The sequence below is a fragment of the Taudactylus pleione genome, unplaced genomic scaffold (assembly GCF_031769625.1).
Source record: "Taudactylus pleione unplaced genomic scaffold, aTauple2 ptg000110l, whole genome shotgun sequence".
NCBI lineage: Eukaryota > Metazoa > Chordata > Amphibia > Anura > Myobatrachidae > Taudactylus > Taudactylus pleione.
This window is the reverse complement of record NW_028284512.1, coordinates 467,962-490,879: the sequence shown is the minus strand read 5'-3', so window position 1 is coordinate 490,879 and position 22,918 is coordinate 467,962. Positions and strand designations below refer to the sequence as shown.

Below are 22,918 nucleotides of genomic sequence, written 5' to 3'. Positions count from 1 at the left end.
GGTTGGTAATGTAGATCAGTTTTTCCTGAAACCCAGGATATGTAGAATCTAGGTTCATTGCTGAGCCTTCTTTTACTTATGGTCTTGGCAACGGCTGAAGACTTATTTTCTGATCAGTTTTATTCCACTGCTATATCCGGGATCTGTCATGAACTCTAGCTCTTCTTTGAACCTTTTGTAATCTTCTTAGAGGAATTCCTTTTGGTCTGTCCTCCATGATGGCTCTTCAACAAGAGGAGAAGGTTGATGGATCTGCTTTTCATCATTGCTTGGATAGCAAAGTGTTACTAAGTTAAAATCTCTCCAGTTGTTCTAGGTTTAAGGTTGCTTGGTCAAACTTCGGCTTTCCGTTATTGATGGCTTTTGGCAGCTTGTGTCCAGACAGGACTACATCACTGTCAGTTAATTATCAATGCACAACTACTTGATCTATAAGACTACTACTTTTCTCTAAATCCATTTGGTGAAACTGCATTCCCACTCTTTTTGCCTTCGTGTTTACCTTTAATGTTAATGTATGACTGTTTGGGATCGGTATGAAATACCGCCGGACGCACGCCAAGAGAAGATCCCGATGCTGGAAGACCGGCAAGAGAAGATCCCGACAGGTGAGTTTTTTAAGTATTACTAACCGTATTCCCCACGGTAACCCTAACCATCCCTTAGGGATGCCTAACTCTAACCTCCCCCTGTAAGTGCCTAACCCTAACCCCCCCTGTAAGTGCCTAAACCTAACCCCCCCTTTCCCGCAGCCTAACCCTAACCTTCCCCCCGGGGGTGCCTAACCCAAACCCCCCCTTCCCCTAGCCTAACCCTAACCCTCCCTGGGGGGTGCCTAACCCTAAGTCCCCCCCAGGAGCCCTTAACCTAGCCCTCCCCCGAGCAGCTGTCCGCACCTGGTGCCCGGCTTACATTCGTTCGGTATGCCGGATGTGGGGCTCCTGGTGTAGGTCTAATGACAGGCGTCGGGATTTCAAAACCTGTCATTAGTCCCCTGTCATGATTGCACAGTCCGAAAACCGGCAGTCGGCATTTCAACCATCGGCTTTCTGACTGCATCCCGACTGTATGATTCTTTCTTTTAGTCCTATCTTTCTGGCGATCTTTAGGGCTTTGTTGGAAAATAAAAGTGTAGCTATTGCATGAAGGGGTTATAGGAGGATCAGCTATATTACAAACAAGCTATAGTAAATTGAGTGACAATTCCTGCACATCATCCTCTACAGAATTCTTACCATCAATAACATTAATTTCCTTTCATTAAAGCTGGGTACACACTCGCCAACCTATCTAATGACTGTTAAGTGCATATACATTTACCAATCTTTTCGGGAGATATGTCTGCCAGCAGAGCTGTTTGAATAGGACTGTCCACTGGTGATGTAATTTTCAATGTCTTCTGCTGCAGAAATGTTGGGCTGTCGGCAGATTGGCCATACAGGCAGCCAGATGAAACGATATATATCTGCTAGATATGTTGTCATCTGCTCTGCTGCCGGGCTGATCAGATATGTCTGTGAATGACGTAGTTCAAAGACATATCGGGTGTACACACCCGCTTATGCACTACAGATATATCGCCCATTCAATGGTGTGTATCCAGGTTAAGCAACAGAACCACGGCACAAACTCATGGTAGTTTAAAAGAATACAGCACATCTATGAAACATAGTCGCACAGCAGTGGCACACAGGATGGCAATTTAATAAACTATATGACCCTATAGAATGTCTTCATTAGTCAAGAACTAATTAGAGATGTGCATGACCCCCGTGTGTTGGTTTTAGCAAAACTACCCTCAAATGTTGTGGCTTTAGAAAAAACCATCCTGAAGAGTTTTGGTTTAGATACGGTTTTGGATGTCTTTAAAATTGATAAAAAACAGCTAAAATCATGTAATTTGGACCTGTCTACATGCAATTCAAAACCAAGATTTGTTTTTTAAATCTGATTTCGGAACTCCAAAAGTGATCCGAGCCAGGACTCAATTCAACTCAGAACTACAGTAGAGATGAGCTAACCCTAAAAGCCTAGTAGAAAATGTATTACCAAGACACTTCTCCAAAACTGCTAGTTTAGATGCTACTGGTAGCAGCTAGAGATGAGCGGGTCCGGTTCTCCAAGAACCGGACCCACCCGAACTTTGAGATCTGACAGAGGTCCGAACATGGCTCGTGGTTTCTCGCGTGACTCGGATCTCTAAACGAGGCAAAACATCATCCTCCCGCTGTCGGATTCTCATGGGTTTTGGATTATATAAAGGTTCCCACGATCGGCACCATTTTCACTCCGGCTGTGGAGAGAGAAGCTAGCAGACATGTAGTCAGTCACTGTCAGTCACTCAGTGTGTGTGTCCAGTCGGGGTCTTGGGCTGAAGGCTGCTGCTGGGTTGTCCATAAAGGGGCTTAGGCAGCAGTATATAAAGGGGGCCTCCTTCAGTGGGTGCTGCAGCTGCTGTGTCACTTGTCCTGTCAATTAACTGTGGCTGCTGCTGTGTTGTTGTCCTGTCCATCAGGCTAGGGCTGCAGTACATAAAGGGGTGCTGCATTGTCCAGGGGGGTGCTCTGAAAATTAGGGGTGCTCTTCCCCAGTGTAATAAAAAATAAAAGTACTTTTTTAATTTTTAGATTTGTGTGTGTGCATTAGCAACTTAGCTGCGCTATTATTGTTTGGTGACACTGCCGGCCAGACCGCAGTTTATTGTCCACGTATTGTGACACTATAAGTCATAGCGCAGTGTGTTATTCTTATTCATAAAAATATTGTGACACTAAGTGGCAGCGCAGGGTTTTACTAATAAAAAATCTTGTGACACTAAGTGGTAGCGCAGTCTAATATTCAACTTTTCACTTCTTTCATCAATCGTGAATAAATGATTAGTCTACACGCCGACTACAAGACCACAACAAAATGCTAAATAACATTACTGTATATATAATACATAATGACATCACTGTAAGTGGCAGCGCAGTGTGTTATTCTTTTCTTATTCAGAAAAAATCTTGTAACACTGTAAGTGGTATCGCAGTGTGTTATTCTTATTCATAAATAATCTTGTGACACTAAGGGCCTGATTCAGACCCGGTTGCAAGCACTGAGCGCTCGCAACCGGGTCGATGGTGGCCCACAGCGCATGTGCACGATGGAGTCGGCTCCGTCGTGCGCATGCGCGAGACCCGGCTAGCGACGGGCAATCCGTCGCTCCGGATCTCGCACCAAAGGGGACGAGCTGTCGATGTTGAGTGACACGAGTGATGTCAGTGGAGAGATTCCATCTCTGTTAGAGCTGAAATCTCTCTGGGGCTTGCGGCCACGAGACCCTACCACAAGGGTCTCGTTGCAAGCCTGATGGTCGCAATGGTCTTGTACTGCTGGGGAGGACTACTGGGGGTATTGCTGGGGGGGGTTACTACTACTGATACTGCTGGGGAGGACTACCGGGGGCATTGCTGCGGCGGTTACTACTACTGGCACTGCTGGTGGGGACTACTGGGGGGCATTGCTGGGGGGACTACTGGGGGCATTGCTGGGGGGGTTACTACTACTGGTACTGCTGGGGGGGACTACTGGGGGGCATTGCTGGGGGGGTTACTACTACTGGTGCTGCTGAGGGGGACTACTGGGGGGCATTGCTGGGGGGGTTACTACTACTGATACTGCTGGGAGGGACTACTGGGGGCATTGCTGGGGGGGTTACTACTACTGGTACTGCTGGGGGGGACTACTTGGGGGCATTGCTGGGGGGGTTACTACTACTGGTACTGCTGAGGGGGACTACTGGGGGGCATTGCTGGGGGGGTTACTGCTACTGGTACTGCTGGGAGGGACTACTGGGGGCATTGCTGGGGGGGTTACTACTACTGATACTGCTGGGAGGGACTACTGGGGGCATTGCTGGGGGGGTTACTACTACTGGTACTGCTGGGGGGGACTACTGGGGGGCATTGCTGAGGGGGTTACTACTACTGGTACTGCTGAGGGGGACTACTGGGGGGCATTGCTGGGGGGGTTACTGCTACTGGTACTGCCGGGAGGGACTACTGGGGGCATTGCTGGGGGGGTTACTACTACTGATACTGCTGGGAGGGACTACTGGGGGCATTTCTGGGGGGGTTACTACTATGGGTACTGCTGGGGGGGTTACTGGTACTGCTGAGAGGGGATTACTACTGGGAGGCACTGCTGGGGGGGACTACTGGGGGCACTGCTGGGTGGGACTGCCGCTAGGAGTACAGCTGGGAGGACTACTACTGGGTGCACTGCTGGGTGGGACTGCTACTAGGGGTACTGCTGGGGGGACTACTACTGGGTGCACTGCTGGGGGGGACTGCTCCTGGGGGCACTGCTGGGGGGACTACTACTGGGGGCATTGCTGGGGGGGCTACTACTGGGGGTACTGCACTGGTGGGACTACTACTGGGGGCACTGCACTGGTGGGACTACTACTGGGGGAATTATATAAGGGGTACTGCATAGGGGGACCACTACCTGGGGCACTATATAAGGGGCACTGCATAGGGGGGCCACTACTGGGGGCACTGTATAAGACCCCTGACAATGAGCAGGTATTTTAAAAGTAATTAGAAGTCTTACTGTGGGGTATAAAATGGTGTCAGGGGGCAAATATGTAAGTGGCACTTTGGTAATAGGCATTCCATTGTGCGGCATAATGGGGGCATTATGGTGTGTGATATAATGTATAAGGGGCATTACTACAAGGAGAAAAAATACTGCAAACTGTCTAGGGATATGGGGCACATTTGTAACTTTTGCACTGGGAGCTAAATTGCGTATAAATGGCCCTGTAATTATTTTACCAAAATGTCATGGGGGGGGGGTGTCAGCAATATTTTTGGCAGGGGGGAGCAAAATTTATAGTTACACCACTGATGTAAGAACAAGTGAACTACTGACATAGAAATCGAGGATGCTTCTGGGGAATTGCACCAGGATGAGCAGGATATTTGTGTAGCTGACGCTAATAAGGATGTTGTTGATGAGGATGTTGTTTGTGCAAATCAGGCACCAGTTGAAGAAACAGGTATTTGCTCATGATAAGGAAAAGCCCATTTTCATGCCTAGGCACAAGACAAAAAAATCCACTTCTTATGTGTGGAATTATTTCTACCCAAATCAGGACAACAATTGTCAAGTCATCTGTACCCTTTGTAAAGCCAGAGTAAGTAGAGGTAGGAACCTTAACCATCTAGGAATCTCCTCCCTGTAACGTCATCTGCAGCGCATCCATCCAAAAAGTTTTTGTGTTTTGGGTTTACTCATCTGCATCACTAGTAGGTCTTTTGGGACAGTTAACTTTTTTCTCAGCAAATGCACTTGTTGGAGAAATTGAGGGAGAAGTCATCGCTGCAACACGTGCCACTTGAGCTGACAATTTGCTTACCAACAGCTCTTTGCATCTCTTCAGATCTGTGTCCATTGGGAAGAAAGACACCACATATGACTTATATCTTAAATCTTGTATTTGCTCAAAACCAAAACACGGGGGTCAGTGCACATTCCTAGTAGCAGCAAAATAAAAAAAAGTTACATTTAAAAAAAAAAAGCATGGGATCCCCCTAAACAATAACCATACCTGAACCTCTGAGCCTGAACTGGTATTGGAAAATAGGTAGGGGGGTGTGGGGTTCCCCCTATTTCTCATTAATCCACTAGGGGACACTAGAGCTTCATGATAGTGGGGTATAAATGGTGGGTTAAGTTGAGCCTGGCACCTTAAAAATCTAAAAGTGTGACTGGCTCCTTCTTCTCTATGCCCCATCAGCCCCAGTTTTTAGAATGTGCCCGAGTAGAGCCAGGGCACATGGGGCTTTCTCCAGCCCTAATAATAGTAAAAAAGATAATTAAAAGAAATATAAAGATTGAGGACAGGCAGAATGTTGGCTGTGACAGTCTGCCTGTATCGTGTGAGCCGCCAGGGAGGGAACAACCACCCCTACTGCAGCCTGTGTCCGGTCACCCTATGGAGGGGTTCCCTACAAAGAGTCCACACAGTGTCGGACTGGGGCATTAAGGGCCCACCAGGGAATGCAGTGGTAGGGGCCCAACATTATCGGGTATGGCCAGCCACCGCAGGGGGTGTGGCCAATCACTACAGAGCCTTGCCAACCATTAGAAAGGACAAAGCCTACAGACAACATGAATACTACAGTGCATGGTCTAGGCCCCATTTATAAATATATGTAGTAAATACTGATAGTGTATGCATGATAATGTACCAGATTATGCACTAGCGTAAATATACCATAGTCCTGGGAAAGCTGTATAATGTAAAATATGTATAATAATAAAGCTTGTGCTGGTAATCCTCTCTATATATACCACATTAACACACACTATATATTACAGGAGACCATCGTATACACCAGCCCAGGGCCGTAGCTAGGGTAGTGCGGCCAGTGCCATCGCACAGGGCACCACAGGTCAGGGGGCGCTGTTTGGGCCTGTCAAATTTCTGTTTATTATCATTCTTGCTTGCAGCTTACTCTTATTTCTTCCCCAGCATCTCCTGGCCTCCCCTATCCCTTCCCCATGAAGCCATGGCCCTTCCCCATGAAGCCATGGCCCTTTTTTGGGTGCATTATGTCCCTTTGAAAAATGAGCGGGGCACCAATGCTCTTTCTGGCACAGGGCACCAAAGAGTCTAGTTACGGCTCTGCACCAGCCAGTGTCTAAAACTCAATAAGAACTGCATTAGTAAAGGCCAAATACATGTCAGTATACAATGGTTTAACAATTGAAGTTATTACTACTAGGATGAATGTGTTGTTTTTACACCTTCATTCATATAGGGGAATTCAATATGGAGCGAAAAAAAGTTTTTGCGTTAATTTCGCACCTATGACGTCATTATCGCAGGTTTTAGTTTTCAATTTCAAAGACTTTTCGCAGGTTTGAAAAGTCTTTGATAAAAAACGGGGATAACTTTTCACCATTGAATAGGTATCGAAAAAAAGTGCAGAATTGGGGTTTAGGGGTGCAGGCTTAAAAAAAATAGCCTGCACCCCTGGGAGTGACATTTAAAAAATAACTGTGTCAAAAAAAGTGGGGAAAAAAATAGGGACACCCCAAACAATTTATTTAAAAACTGGGGTAAAAAAAAAAAAATGGGAAAAAATTGTTTAAAACTAGGGAAATAGGTTCAGGGCTATTCTGCATGTATGCAGCAGGTGTTTTCTAGAATAGATTATTAGCGGCAGGTGCACAAATGCAGAATTTTTAAAAACTTACTTTAGGGACATCAAAATATGCTAGTACCCATTTTCATGTACCCCAAATTTGATGGGACCACTTAAAAAAAACGAAAAAAATAACCTAAGTGCTCTTCTGCAACACTTTTTCAATGTCGGGAAAAAAGCACCTGCCGCAGCTGTTTAAATCCCCGACTTTCATTTGCAGGCTCCACCAGGTACCTACCCATCTAACAGAGTGACAATGTATAAATTAAGTGCACAATCTGGAACCTGATCACTAAACGAGAGTGTGAGTCCCACACAGAATTTCCTTTGTACATCTCTGTGTTAGTCTGACCCTGCCCATATGCGAGAGGACCCGCTGGTAACCCGGTGGGCAGACCTGAGCCTGTCTGGACTGTTCTGCCTTTCTCTGTTTTCACTATACTTCCTTTACAATATTATGGCCTTTGACGGGAGCTCAAAAATAAAAATGTAGCCACTTGATTTGTGGCCTTTTAATCAGCTGCAACACAATACATGGTCCTGGTCAGCTATTTGTACTGCTCATTTTTAAAATTTCATTGAGTGTCATAATTCAGACACATCATTTCCTAACCCAGTAGAGATTACAATCTATTTTCCCTGCCACTAGCACATTACATGAACTGAAATGAAGGCATCCATTTCCTCTTATTACATGTCCGTTCTGTCCAACATAATATCTCTATAAATTGTTGAGTCACAAATATAAAGAAACTAAAGGTGGTTTCTGGCTTTTTGTCCCCTCTGTCTTTCCTTTTATTCTCCCTCCTCCTCTCTCCAGTGTCTCCCTTTCTCTTCTCCTGCGAGTCTTCCCATATTTTTAAAGCGGAAATCCTTTTAAAGACAAAACCAAGCTGATCGTGCACTTAAAATGATTGCCGCTTTTATAATACGGGAAAACTCGCAGGAGTTCCGAAGCAGCTGCACTTCACAACCTATAACATAAGCCCCCCATCTCCATGTTTTTCAACCTTTTTCTGCAACTTTCTCTGACAGTCTCCCCTGCCCCTCAATGGATAACTTGGTCAGGGGCTTGTAGGAGAGACTCACTGGTTTGAGCAGTATAGGAGCAAGGAAGCATTTTGTATTTCTTTTTTTTACTGGAGTCTGGATCCTACAGTATATAGGCGAGTTCGCACCAGGGGCCTGATTCAGAGTTGTACGCTATTGCTGCTGCAATTTTCGTAGCTGTAGATATGCAAATGCAACAGGGGCTGGGACTTGTACTGAGAAGCCCAATTGAGTCATGGCAGTCTGTCTTCAACTACGTACACATATCGGACGCAGATAATGCAAACATTGACTCCTCCAGTCCAGTAAGTCTATGGTGATGCCCCTGAAATGGTCAAGACACGCCTTCGTTTTTATCTGACACTACGCGTTGCCTCCCCCAAAAGCTTCCTGCCTGTCACTCACATTGCAGATAAATACTCACCGTGTGCGACGCATGCACAGTGCCACTCAGGCACATGCACAGTGCCACTCAGGCGCATGAACAGTACCATTCCGACGCATAAACATTACCATTCCGACGCATAAACATGACCATTCAGACGCATAAACAGTACCACTCAGACGCATGAACAGTACCACACAGACGCATAAACAGTACCACACAGACGCATGAACAGTACCACACAGACGCATAAACAGTACCACACAGACGCATAAACAGTACCACACAGACGCATAAACAGTACCATTCCGACGCATAAACATTACCACTCAGACGCATAAACATTACCAATCAGACGCATAAACAGTACCACTCAGACGCATGAACAGTACCACACAGACGCATAAAGCATAAACAGTACCACTCAAACGCATGCACAGTACCACACAGACGCATGAACAGTACCACGCAGACGCATGAACAGTACCACACAGACGCATGAACAGTACCACACAGACGCATAAACAGTACCACACAGACGCATAAACAGTACCACACAGACGCATGAACAGTACCACACAGACGCATAAACAGTACCACACAGACGCATAAACAGTACCATTCCGACGCATAAACATTACCACTCAGACGCATAAACATTACCAATCAGACGCATAAACAGTACCACTCAGACGCATGAACAGTACCACACAGACGCATAAAGCATAAACAGTACCACTCAAACGCATGCACAGTACCACACAGACGCATGAACAGTACCACGCAGACGCATGAACAGTACCACACAGACGCATGAACAGTACCACACAGACGCATAAACAGTACCACACAGACGCATAAACAGTACCACACAGACGCATGAACAGTACCACACAGACGCATAAACAGTACCACTAAGACGCATGAACAGTACCACACAGACGCATAAACAGTACCACTAAGACGCATGAACAGTTGCAAAAAAAAATCACTGCATTTGCGAAAACATAAGCATAGCGTAAAACGCTGAATCAGGCCATCTGCATGTTAGGTCTAACATACACGCACAAGCTCTGACATAATGCGTTCAGCACTTATATAGATTACATAATTCCTCTTATCTCTATCCCCAACAGTGTGGGGATACACAGTGTGCATGGGCAGAACAGTATTGTCACAGTCAGGTCACAAAGCAATGATGAAGACACAGGGGTAGTGGCGACCTTGGGGGTGGGCTTGGGGACAGCGACTTTTCCAGAGGCCTCTTAACTTCTAGCACTGTAACGGCCCCAAACCCTTCAGTTTCACTGATAACAGTTTGTATTCCGTAACCTGGCTGGTGCAGAATATATTTTTATACAGTTGCAGCAGTGGCGTATCTATAATGGGTCCAGGGGGGCCCCGCACCGCACACCCTGCACCCATATTATTTTAAACTCACCTGTCCGTGGTCCTGCGTCTGGTGTCAGCGCTGCTCAGAACACTGCTCAGAACGCCGCCAACTGACGCGGGTGGCCAGCCACCGGAGCATTAGTAGACTCCGGGCACTAGAGTGTGCCCGGAGTCTACTGCACATGCACAGAACGCCGGAAAATGGGTGCAGCTGCCATTTTTTCGGCGTTCTGCGCATGCGCAGTAGACTCCGGGCACATTCTAGTACCCGGAGGCTACTAATGCTCCGGTAGCTGGCCAGCTGCATCAGTCGGCTGCCGGCCACCGGGGGGTAGAGAGGAGTGGGCCCCGCACGGGGAGTATACACGGGCCCCCTCCTCTCTTAAGACGCTCCTAAGTTGCAGTCACGCTTCAGATGGCCCTTCATATTTCTAGAAAATAATCTTATCACAATCATCTATTTATTGTTATTAATGTGCAAATAGAGAAGAGCCGTTTACTTACGATATCAACAGACCAAGAGCCAGATTTAGGCTGGGTACACACTAGGACGATGTCGGCCCGATATGTTGTTTCTGGCCGAATCAGAACAACATATTGGCTGGATCGTCCAGTGTGTACATACTAGCTGCTCGCTCCTGTGGTCACATGCGATATTGTCTGGTCGGCCGTCCTGCACAGTTTATTATCTGCGGTATGATATATATATTTTGTCCAGGTACACATCACTAGGTGTGTACCCAGTATAAGAGACGGACACAGAAAGCACAGACCCTGTTCTCTGGGTCCCCCTGCAAGTGCACATTTATAGCACACAATTTTAACATGTTGTCGGTGCCTCCCATTAACATGAAACATACTTTCAAATATACACAGGACAGTGCTAGCTGTAATGTATATTTTGCCAAGTGGGGGCTGCTGGATGAAGAGTGGGAGTGGACTAAACAAGTAGTGAGGATGTGTTGCACAAGTAGAGGGGGCAGACTGAATGAGAGGGGGCATGCTGGAATGAGAGGTGGCAGGCTGGAATGAGAGGTGGCAGGCTGGAATGAGAGGTGGCAGGCTGGAATGAGAGGTGGCAGGCTGGAATGAGAGGGGGCAGGCTGGAATGAGAGGGGGCAGGCTGGAATGAGAGGGGGCAGGCTGGAATGAGAGGTGGCAGGCTGGAATGAGAGGGAGAAGACTGGATGAGAGGGGGGCAGGCTGGATTGAGAGGGGGCAGGCTGGATTGAGAGGGGGGCAGGCTGGAATGAGAGGGGGGCAGGCTGGAATGAGAGGGGGGCAGGCTGGAATGAGAGGGGGCAGGCTGGAATGAGAGGGGGCAGGCTGGAATGAGAGGGGGCAGGCTGGAATGAAAGGGGGCATGCTGGAATGAAAGGGGGCATGCTGGAATGAGAGGTGACAGGCTGGAATGAGAGGGGTAGACTGGATGAGAGGGAGAAGACTAGATGAGAGGGCACAGACCGTTAAGGCAGCCACTGCCTTTTCATTTTTGTAACTAGCCAAATAAATTTAAAATCAAATATTTCCTCCTGAGTCCATTCTTTATTCCCATAATCACTTACCTTATTGGCTTAAGGCTATTCAGGCTGCCGGGTGCAGATGATGAGGCTCGATGAATCCATGTTCTTTTCCAGGCTCCTCTGTGTGTGGGTTCCTCCCCCCGCTGTCGCCACGCTGGGATTAGTGTAATGTGCAGCAGCTGCTCTCTATCACTTGAGGTCAGCCCACTCCTCTCAGCCCCGCCCCCCGATGACGTCAACGCGGCGCTGGAACAGTGTACTGCAGCTGCTGCTGTACACCAGTTTGTTAATGTGAAGCTCGCTGCCTGCCCAATCGCATCAATGCCATTCCCCCAGCCAGGACAGTCACAAGTACAGCAGATCTTTTGAAGTGAGCGTCTACAGTAGCGAGGAGCCTGTGGTAAACTCCTCCCCCATGGCGTCACCGCTGATTCCTTTTTCCGGAATCAGTGGTGTGAGAAGAAGCCGGCCACCTCATGTGCAAGGGTACAGGTTACAGTGGCTAGGTCACGCCTTCCCGAAATAGAGGGCGTGGCCACAAATCATCGGGGCCCACCGGGGATTTCCCCGAATCCCCGGCAGCCCAGTCCAAGTCTGAGTCCACAGACTCAGCGCGCCACAGTTGAAACTGGCTTGTGTCCGGGTCCCCGCTCCCCCCTCCCTGCCCAGCACTCTGGCCGCAACAGCACGTGAGTATGCACACCTCTCCTGACAGTCGTCCACGTTCGAGCCTTTGCAGGACGTGGAATTGAAGTATTTAACTTGGAAGATGATCCTTTTATTGACCCTGGCTTCGGTTAGGTAAGTGTCAGAACTTGGAGCTTTGTCCTGCTGTTCCCCTTACTTCATTTTTCACGATGATCGGACAGAACTACGTACCCGCCCTACCTTTTTGCCCAAGGTGGTCTCTGCTTTTCACCTGAACCAGCCGATTGTGGTGCCAGCCTTGTCGGACTCTTCCGGGGTTTCTCACTCCTTGGATGTTGTTCGGGCACTTCGAATTTATGTGGCCCGTACTGAAGGACTATGTAAATCAGAGGCTATGTTCATCCTTTATGACGCCAATCGGCGTGGCTGGCCTGCATCTAAGCAGACTTTGGCCAGGTGGATTCGTCTGACTATTCGTCAGGCATATGTTGCTTCTGCTCGACCTCCGCCTGTATCCATCTCTGCACATTCTACGTGCTCTGTGGGTACTTCTTGGGCAGCATGTAGGGGTGCCTCAGCTTCGCAGCTTTGCAGAGCAACTCCGTGGTCTTCGGTACATACTTTTGTACGTTTCTACAGATTTGACACACTTGCGGCTTCTGCTTCGAGTTTTGGTCACAGTGTCTTGCAAGGCGTTCAGCGCTCTCCCCCCCAGGAGGGTGGCTTTGGAACATCCCCACTGTCATGAAGCTCCAGTGCCCCCTAGTGGATGGAGGAGAAAACAGGATTTTGGTACTTACCGTTAAATCCATTGCTCAGATTCCACAGGAGACACTGGACGCCTGCCCAGTGCTTCTTGCCTGCTTACCAGATCCTTGTTCTGCTTCAGTTCTGTTGCAGTTTTGGTCTGTTCTAGTCAGGGGAAGATTGGGATGGAAAATCAGCCCGGGAAATTTCTGGAAGCAGCCCTTATGGGGGCGGGTCTGTCGAGGGGGCGGTGTCTTTGGAGGAGGGCAGGATCTTAGGGCCTGGAGGGGCTTTTGCATGCCACTGAGGGTTGCAGGGTCGGCAACAGAAATCTTGGTGAATGATGCATTCTTTTTGGGGACCCCCATCCCTCTGAACTAGGTACAGGCCAATCAGTTTGGAAGTCTCTTTTCTTACCTATATTGTGGTTTCTCTGCAACTGGGAAACTCTGACGAAATTGAGCCTCTCTGGGCAGCGTCTTCAGCCGGTATTCACTATTCATGTAGATCACACTGTCTGGAAGATGCCTGTTTACATAGACATTTAACCAATGTCATCATCATAACCAGATAATGTATAGTAACAGAAGTTCTTGTGCAGGGAAAAACATGAATTTCCCTGATCAAACAATTTGTGTCTTTCCAGGCCCCAGTGTTACTCCAGACCCCCTTACGTCTCTCCATCCTCAGGCCCCATGTGTCTCTCCATCTCTAGGCCTCCATGTCTCTCTCCAGGACCCCATATGTCTCTCAGGACCCCTGCGCCTCCCCATACCCAGGCCCACCTGTAGCTCTCAGCCTCATTCCCCGCAGCCCGTGCGTCTCAGTCCCAGTGTGCGTCTCAGCCTGAGTGTGTCAGCCTTATTTCCCCCAGCCCCTATGTGTGTGTCTCAGCCCCAGTGTGTCAGCCTTATTTCCCCCAGCCCCTGTGTGTGTCTCAGCCCCAGTGTGCGTCTCAGCCCCAGTGTGTCAGCCTTATTTCCCCCAGCCCCTGTGTGTGTCTCAGCCCCAGTGTGCGTCTCAGCCCCAGTGTGTCAGCCTTATTTCCCCCAGCCCCTATGTGTGTGTCTCAGCCCCAGTGTTGGTCTCATCCGCAGTGTGTCAGCCTTATTTCCCCCATCCCCTATGTGTGTGTCTCAGTCCCATTCCACCCAGCCTCAGTGTGTGTGTGTCAGCCCCAGTGTGTCTCAGTCTCATTCCCCCCAGCCCATGTGTGTCTCAGCAGTCCCTGTGTGCCCCAGCCCATGTGTCAGGCTCATTCCCAACAACCCCAGTATTCTCTTAACCTTGCCCCCACCCCATTCCCCCATTCAGCCACCACCGCCACTTACTTACAGACAGCTCCTATGTCTGCCGGCAGCTTGACTCAGTCGCACGGCGTCACTGTGCTGCTGTGCAGGCTGCTGCTTGGAGGTGGGGAGCCGGGCCGCAAAAGGGCTGAACGGAGGAGGAGCCGTCAGTGGTGACTGACAGGCTCCGCAAAGGCTTGTGGGAGGAGTTGCTGCGGCTGTACAGCAGCTCCCCAGTCAGCCTTACCCCCCCTTCCCCATCAGCTCAGCAGCGTTTGTGCATGTGTTGAAGAACTATATCGTTGCCCGATTGTAGCTGCGGCAGCGGGGGGTGGGCAAGTGCTGGCTGGCCGCCAGCCCAGTGGGAGCCAGCCCGGTTTCCGGGCGGCCCAATCCGCCCCTGTACAGTGTGTGTGTGTATGTGTGTAATATATATATATATATGACAGATTATATATTACTTTTCATATATATATATAACTATTTATATATATATATATATATATATATATAGATATATATGTGTTATATCTGAGATTGTATATATATATATATATATATATATCTCAGACTCTATATAGATATTAATATCATATATAGTTATCATATATAATATATATATATATATATATATATATAGACAGATAGACAGACATGTATATGTATGTGTGTGTGTGTGTATATATACTATATATATATATATATATATATATATATATATATATATAGGGTGAGCGGATTCGGTTCTACTCGGTTCCGTTCTGAATATATATATATATATATATATATATATATATGAGCCAAGTATCGGCGGCACTCACGGTTTTAAAGTAATGAGGACAACAGCCCAATCTGTTTCAACGTTTCGGTATATTTCAACCGTCGTCAGGAATCTTTGGATTGGATCTTATATATGTATATATATATATATATAAATGTGTATATATATATATATATATATATATATATATATATATATATATATACATACACACACACACACACACACACACACACACATATATATATATATATATATATATATATAGAAAACAAAAGGTGAGAACAATCGTGTATATATATATATATATATATATATATATATATATATATACACACACACACACACAGTATATCGTGAATCTAAAATATAAACTTACTTTAAAAAATATTCTTTTCCTGCTGGTGACGAAGCTCAATTAGTTCCAGCCCAGCCCAGTCGCCACCACCTCCTCGCCTGCTTTTGTGCAGCAGCTGCGTCTGCTGCCTGTGTCCCTGACTCCTTGTGGCTGGAGGTGGGGCCGACAGAATTGACTGACGTCCCCGGGGTCCGCAAAGGCTTATGGGAGGAGCTGCTGCGGCTGGGCATGCGCAGCAGCTCCCCCGTCGGCCATATATATTTTTTTTTTTGCAAAAGCCAGTCACACTGGCTTGAAGGCTTCTGCACTTGCGCAGAAGGTGCACAGTGCAGCTGCCCGATCGGAGCCTAGCTCCGATCGCGGCAGCGGGACAGAAGGTGAAGGAGTGACTGCGTGGTAGGTGTGGTTAGACAGGGCCGGGAGGCCACTGTGCTGTTTAGCTGCCCGATCGGAACTGAACTCCGATCGCGGCAGCAAGACGGCTGGGGAGAGGAGTCTGCACGGGATGTGGGGCCGGGGTTAGAATGTGGAAGGGCCGGGCGGCCGCCATGTTGAAGTCCAGCTGCCCAATCGGAAGTGATCACGCAGCGCGATATGGGAGTACCGGAGCTGGGTCATTAAAGGGTGCAAGCCGGGTGGCCGGCGGCCACCAAGGTGACCGGCTCAGCGGGAACTAGCCCGGCGTCCCGGCGGCCCAATCCGCCGCTGGTTCTAGTTGTGTTTTATTTCTGCAGCCTGTTGTGTTCCTGCAGTGTGTCAGTGTGTTGGACTGAGATTCTTTTTCCTGCTCTCCTTCTCTGATGTTCTGTCTGTTCTACATCTCCTCTCGGGCTCAGTTCTTAAAACTGGGGCTGATGGGGCATAGAGGAGGAGGAGCCAGTCACACTTTTAGATTATTAAACTGCCAGGCTCAACTCAACCCACTGTCTATACCCAACTGTCATGAAGCTCCAGTGTCCTCTGTGGAATCGGATAAATGGATTTAACGGTAAGTACCAAAATCCTGTTTTTCCAATAACCAGCAACAGGCTGCATCAGTCGGGGGGCTGACACTATAGCAGGGAGACAAACAGAGTGGGGTCCCCCTGTCATAAAGGCAACCAGCCCCAAACTGGTCAGCCCAAGCCAATAATTCCTCATGACATTGGGATCCCAAAGATAAAATGGGGCACCCTCATTAGGAACAACCAACTCTGACCTGAAAGCCCAGGGCTATTCCCTGGGTAGTGGGTGCAGAGTTAACGGTAAAAAAAAATAGTTAATAATATTGTTCTTTACAGGCAGACTACAGGTCCCAGCAAGCCTGCCCTGGAATGATGGCACTTGTAGTACAACAAGTACCAGCATGCCAGGACATTAAAATCCTGCTGGAGCTTGTAGTCCGCCTTTAAAAAAAATAAAATACACACAAGAGACACACACACCGCATGTTGTATATATTTATATAAAAAAACACTCCTACACACACCCTGTTTCACCACTCTATTACTTACAAACTGAAGGGGTCACGTTCTCTTCGAACCATGTAGCATCCATGATTCTTTTCTAAACAAGAAAACCCACACTGTCACCAGTTACTACCGATCATTCCATAGAAATGAATGTGGAAGTGCTGATTGGCTGAGAGTGGCAGCTCCCACGCTTTCAGCCAATCAACGCTTCCTCGTTCATTTCTAAGGAGTGACCCGGTAAGTGGGCCGTAGCAGGATGCACTAAAGGGCCTGTGTATGACTTGCCTACTTTTCCGGGTGTCCAGGAGTACCCTCCAAGATTTTGGAGTCTCACGGATGTTCCGGAAGCGTAGGTAAGTATGATGTAAGTTACAATAGTGAAGGGAGCCTGTGTAAAATAATAATAATCACAATTATTTTGAAGTTTAGGAACTTTGCTGACGCAAATGCAAAAATAACTGCAACGTATGAAGAAGGCACAGACTGGCCAACTCTACTGCGCCTTGTTAATTCATTTTCACACAGACGATTTGAATTGTTTATCTGAACAAATATTTGGCTAACAGCTGCTTAAAACTAAGAGAAAATTAGTCTGAGGAGGAGGGCACACACAAAGGCCTGCTCAGGTCAGAACTCGGCCATGCATCACAGATTAATTATATTTTGAAAGGCAAACTGTCTCTCCTCTCTGCCTGATTTACAATGTACCTTTTTACTCTCCTTGCCAAATAAATCAGCTGTACCTCAGAAAGCAATGCATCTCATCAACACTACACGGTGCCCTTCCTAGTAGGCATGCAGAGTAATATTCAGAACTGCAAAAAGCCCAGTCCTTCAAAAGAAACACTAGTCACTCCCACACTGCTCTTTTCTGGAATATCTGCCAAGTTCTCCACGATGTAGGACATTAAGGGAAGGGGAGTCACAGCTGCTGGGCATCTGGCAGGGGAGTTGCCCGACAAAAAAAAAAATAATAATAACTATATACAGTATATACTTATTTATTTATGGTTTTGTTTTTTTTCTAGAACACACGTTCTAGGGAAAACTCTGACCATACTGCAGGAGGAGAACAATTTTCATGTAATTTCATATAATGTGGGCTCTATGCGTCTGTTATAATTACATGGTCACATTGTGGGTGAGAATTCTCTTTCTATTAAATTATTGTATTTATTTTCAATATTGAAAAATCAGCCGTTCAGTAATGTATGAAGGGGTGATAAAAGCGCTTTGTGGATGTTCCCTGTAAAACCGCTTTCACATCACAAACCCGGGTCAGACCTGGGATTTTGGACATGGGTCCAACTTGGCTGCTACCCGGGTCAGACCCCTTTCACACTGCACATTCAACCCCGTTTATTCCTGGGTTGGCCCCATTCACACTAACACAGAGTCAGCCCTGTAAAACCCTATGGATGTCATTAAAAAATGACTTTTTGAGGCTCACAAAGATGAGGTCACAAAAGGGAACAAAAGAGAGTGATGGGGACTGCTCACAGCATTGCAGCAATCATGGCCAACGGATCACCACTGTGTAGCCCTTAGCTCATGAGTGTTTGTGCTTTACTGCTCTTGGATTCAGCCAGTGAGAGCATGATGCAGCTTCTGGCAGCATAGTCTACAGTTCACTACTTCATCACTACAATTAGCCATCACTGTAGTAACTGCAGGGTCAGATTAACAATGGGGCGGATGGAGATACAGCTCCAGGCCTTCACACAAAAATAGGCCCATCAACATGACAGCATGATTACCAGCTGCCTAACTGGCCATACATTTTAAGTATTTAAATAGTTTTTCTAGTCCCCCCCCTCCTTCCAAAAATAAATAAATTATGCAATTTTTCTATTTCTATGTAGTTAGGGAGAAATTGGGTTCATAGTTTAGGGGGTGTATAAACCAGGGTGACTGACTACACCCACACAGCACCTATCACAGTATAGGCCCTTGAACATTTTCAGCTCCAGGGCCATGTGGGTCTTAATCCGGCGCTGAGTAACTGTAGTGGTATTAACCCCCTTCAGACTGCCGGAATGCTGCCTCTGCTGTTGTCTGCAGTGTGTCTTGGGCTCTGGCTGCTGACATCATCAAGTGAGACCCAGGAACATCCAATCAGCAGTGTTTACTGAGTTACAGGTTGGATAACCCGAGTAGTTCTTTGCCAAAAATGCATCTGTCTCGCAATGCGATGATACAAGGACGCACCAGCAGACTGCACTGCGTGTCGTATTGGGCTAGATGTAAGAGGACACATCTGTAGGTGCGTTAACAGTGAAGCTCTCCACATATTTAGCATTTTCGGAACTGACCTTTACTGTCTATGGGCCTGATTCAGGTTTAGGAATAGAGTAAGATAGAGCAAGTAACTGTGCATCTTAGTAAAACCATGTTGCACTGCAGGTGGGGCAGATGTACAATGTGCAGATAGCTTTAGATTTGGGAGGAGTGTGTCCAAACTGAAATCTAAATTGCAGTGTAGAAATAAAGCTGTGCAGTATTTATGGGCTACATCCAAAAGCAGCCAGTATTTACCCAACATGCATAAAAGGTATGAATTTGAACCCCTTGCACATACCTCCCAACTTTTAGGTTCTCCGAAAAGGGAGTGGGACTTCGTGGGGAAATGGGCGGGGCCTCTTGAAACAGGGCGGTGCATCACAGCTCCTCCCATTTATGTCACTATAGGGGGCATGCCCAGCACTCTCTGAGATGCTGGGCAGCCCCCAAGCTCTCCGTACACTGGTGAACAGATGCCGTGCACAGCATCTGTTCTCCTTCTGCTTACCCGCTGCTCTGCTATGCAGAGCAGCGGTATGTGCTCCCCCCAACTTTCCCCCCACCACCGGACACTGCAGCCCGCGGGTGGGACAGTGGGACAGTCCCAGAAGAACTGTACTGTCCCGTTGAATGCGGGACAGTTGGGAGGTATATTTGCTTTTAAACATGGTTTGTCCAGATACATAGTTGTCTATGTACTAGGACTTGGAGAGAGATAAACTGGATGGAGATAAAGTACCAATCAGCTCTGTCATGTTAAAGACTGTTTGAAAAATGACAGTTAGGAGCTGATTGGTTGCTACTTTACCTCTCGCCAAGGATTAGTACATAGACCCCATAGTTACCTTCTCTTACTTACTCAATCTCCAAGTCTGAATTAGGCCCTGTGTTGGCAACAAGTGCACTATAAGTCATGTGCAATCATCTAATGCAAAAATAGCAGTTGGTGAAGCAACTATTTTATACGCAGCATTAGTTCTATAATAATGTTTTTTTATACATTCTACATTTGACATTAGCTATATTAATTATATTCTCTGTTTATTGTAGCATTCCAAATTTACTAGAGGTCATCCTCAGTGAGGGTTACTATTTTATACTCAAAATTTCTTTGGAGCATTAATATCATTGACTATTAAAATAAAATAAATCAGCCTCATAAATAAAAGCCAAATATGTTAGATGTTGTAGATCATACCTGGAACGCATTTAGAAAAATGAAAGTGTATGCCCAGATGACACTTAAATGCACCAAAACACCACACAGCCAGGTCAGTCCCAGAACAGGGAGGAGAACGATGATAGGTTTTGCAGTGGCCCTGCAAAAAGCACACAGGTAAATAGTTTAAGTAAGTGCAATGGACTATCCAATAGTTTAAACCTATAAGGATCACAAGTAATTTGGTGACAGACTAATTTTATGACGAACTAAATATTTAATTCCAAATTTTACATATTTTCTTTTTTCGCAATGTGCTTCTAGTTTTTCTTAAACCAATATCATACAAAAAACAGACAAAATATTCACAGTATTCAGCTATGTATAACATAATGCAGCTAAGAAAGTTACAAATATTGCTTTATATGCTTTCTTTGAATATTAAAAACATTAAAAGAAAAAAAAAAACAGCTCAAATTTATTGAACACAAAAAGAAACAAACAAAAAAACAAAGGGGCGTTTAATGGCAACAATACCACATGGCAAAGAGTAAATAGAAGAGAAAAGCAACAGGATGCACTGACAATATCTCCCAGGTAATATTAGAATCATTTTAGTAAAATAAATGTATCAAACAAAAAATGTATACAAACTATATAATACAGCTATAAGAACTAACTAATCACACCACCTTGCATTTCACGAATATTAACAAATCTTTCACTTGCTTCATAATATGCACAACTTGCAATATTACATCCCATTCAATTGCAGTCTTGAGTTTATCACACTTGGGCGGTATACAGCCAGTGCCATAGTGAGTCTTGCCAGGCCCCAGTCATTTAGCTTAATGTCAATAGGCATGGCCACACTCCATAAAAAATATATTAAGAAAAAAAGTTTATGCTGCGCAGCGGAGTTCAGCCTCAGCCCCCTGCTGGGACTATAGTCCCAGGCTCAGACACTTGTCAGAAAGGAGGGGGTCCATCTGCTCCTACCACCTACTACACTGCCTCCTTGAGTGAAATGTGCACTCTCTCTGACTGGCGCGCCGCGTCAGCCCTGATTGATTTACAGGGGACAACTGACAAGGAGTAATGGTTTTTTTTTTTTTATGGTCGGCATGCCACGCCAGCCTACCGTCCTGGGAGAAGAAGGAGCCTCCTTCAATGAGGTAAGTCTACAGCACGTCAAGCAGATGCCCAGAGTGCAGACTGCCTGGCTAGTACTGGAGTGGGAGTGTTTGGTCTAAGCGCGTAGGATAGAGTGAGCTGGGAGCCAGGCGGTAGGGGCCTATTTTTTTAGTGCCGGGCCCCAAAATTTCTGATTGCAGCCCTGCACAGCTACTGCATGCAATGCCAGCACCAGTGTCCAGGGTATCCATGCATTGTACACAGTAACCCATCTCCTCCATGGGCCCGGTGCTGTTCTTCATCAATTACCACCACTACGCACCGCACTGTCATCTAGCGGATGCAGATGTGGCCTGAAGTGAACAGCGCGCACCCACCCATCCAGTCCAGCCTCCATTTGTGTCTGCAGGAACTTACTGTACAGTAAGTTTCATGCTGTGGAAACAGGATACCTATGTGTTTGGGGTTAGGAGGGGGATGGGTAGAGTGATGTATGGCGTCTCTATAATGTGGTGTCTATTGCACCGCCGGAGAGGAGGGGACCAGCACGGAAGCTGGACATGGGCCCTCCTCCCTTAAACTGCCCCTGGTTTGATTATATACATTTTTGATGATAGCAGTTGACGGCTGGAATTCTATTTTTTTCTGTTTCATAGTTGTTGCCAATCCTATGTTTATGCTTCTAACCAAGAAGTGGCACTTCTGGACTTATGTCAAGTTAATGTCCTACTATCCTGCTACAAAGAATAATATACTGTATCTACTCAGATTTAATGAACTTGACAGGCAAAGTAAGACAGAACATGATAATATTTCCCAAGTCTAGATAGCAGCTTTGTTATATACATAGAAGAGTTGATAAGATGTAAATTATTCAGAGGGAAATGTACTAAACCTTGGAGAGTAATAAAGTGGAGAGAGATAAAGTACCAACCAATCAGCTCCTAACTCACTTTACAGGCTGTGTTTGAAAAATGGCAGTTAGGAGCTGATTGGTTGGTACTTTATCTCTCTCAAATTTAGCGCTCTCCAAGGCTTAGTACCATCTACCCCACAAATTAAAATGGACAAACTCATGTTGACTTACATTAACATCATAGCACTATCTACATTTTGGAATTGACTTACTCCAGATTTGAATTATTTGAAGAGGCGAGTGGATGAAGTTGTTATGTTACATTTAGAAGAAACAGATATTTACAGCTATACTGTACATACATACATTTGACACAAATTGGACATAACTTTTATCCACAATATATATCAGTAAATAGACTACCAACATCAATATAATAAGCGAGAAAGCGTATCTGTCTATCTGCCTGTCCATCTTTTTGTCCTTTATGCATGGCCAGAGTTTTGGACCTTGCTCCACCAAATTTGCCATTGGGGTGAAGTTTGACAAAGATGAGGTTTTTGCCTAGGTTTGAACTTCATCAGAGCCACAAACTGTCACATAATCCCTAAAAATGGGGACACCCCTAAATTCCACAGGTTTCAGAGCTGGTTCCAGTGGCAATTTGCA

The 22,918-nt window shown here is 46.4% G+C and overlaps 1 protein-coding gene across 6 annotated transcripts in view; it reads right to left on the bottom strand.

Moving 5' to 3' along the window:
• Window positions 1–22,918, bottom strand: part of ADGRD2 (adhesion G protein-coupled receptor D2) — a 374,363-nt gene that overhangs the window by 193,188 nt on the left and 158,257 nt on the right. For all 6 annotated transcript variants that reach the window (XM_088471096.1, XM_088471093.1, XM_088471092.1 and 3 more), the window contains exon 21: window positions 20,299–20,419. In XM_088471096.1, coding sequence (XP_088327222.1) covers window positions 20,299–20,419 — 121 coding nt within the window. The remainder of the gene's footprint in view (window positions 1–20,298; window positions 20,420–22,918) is intronic.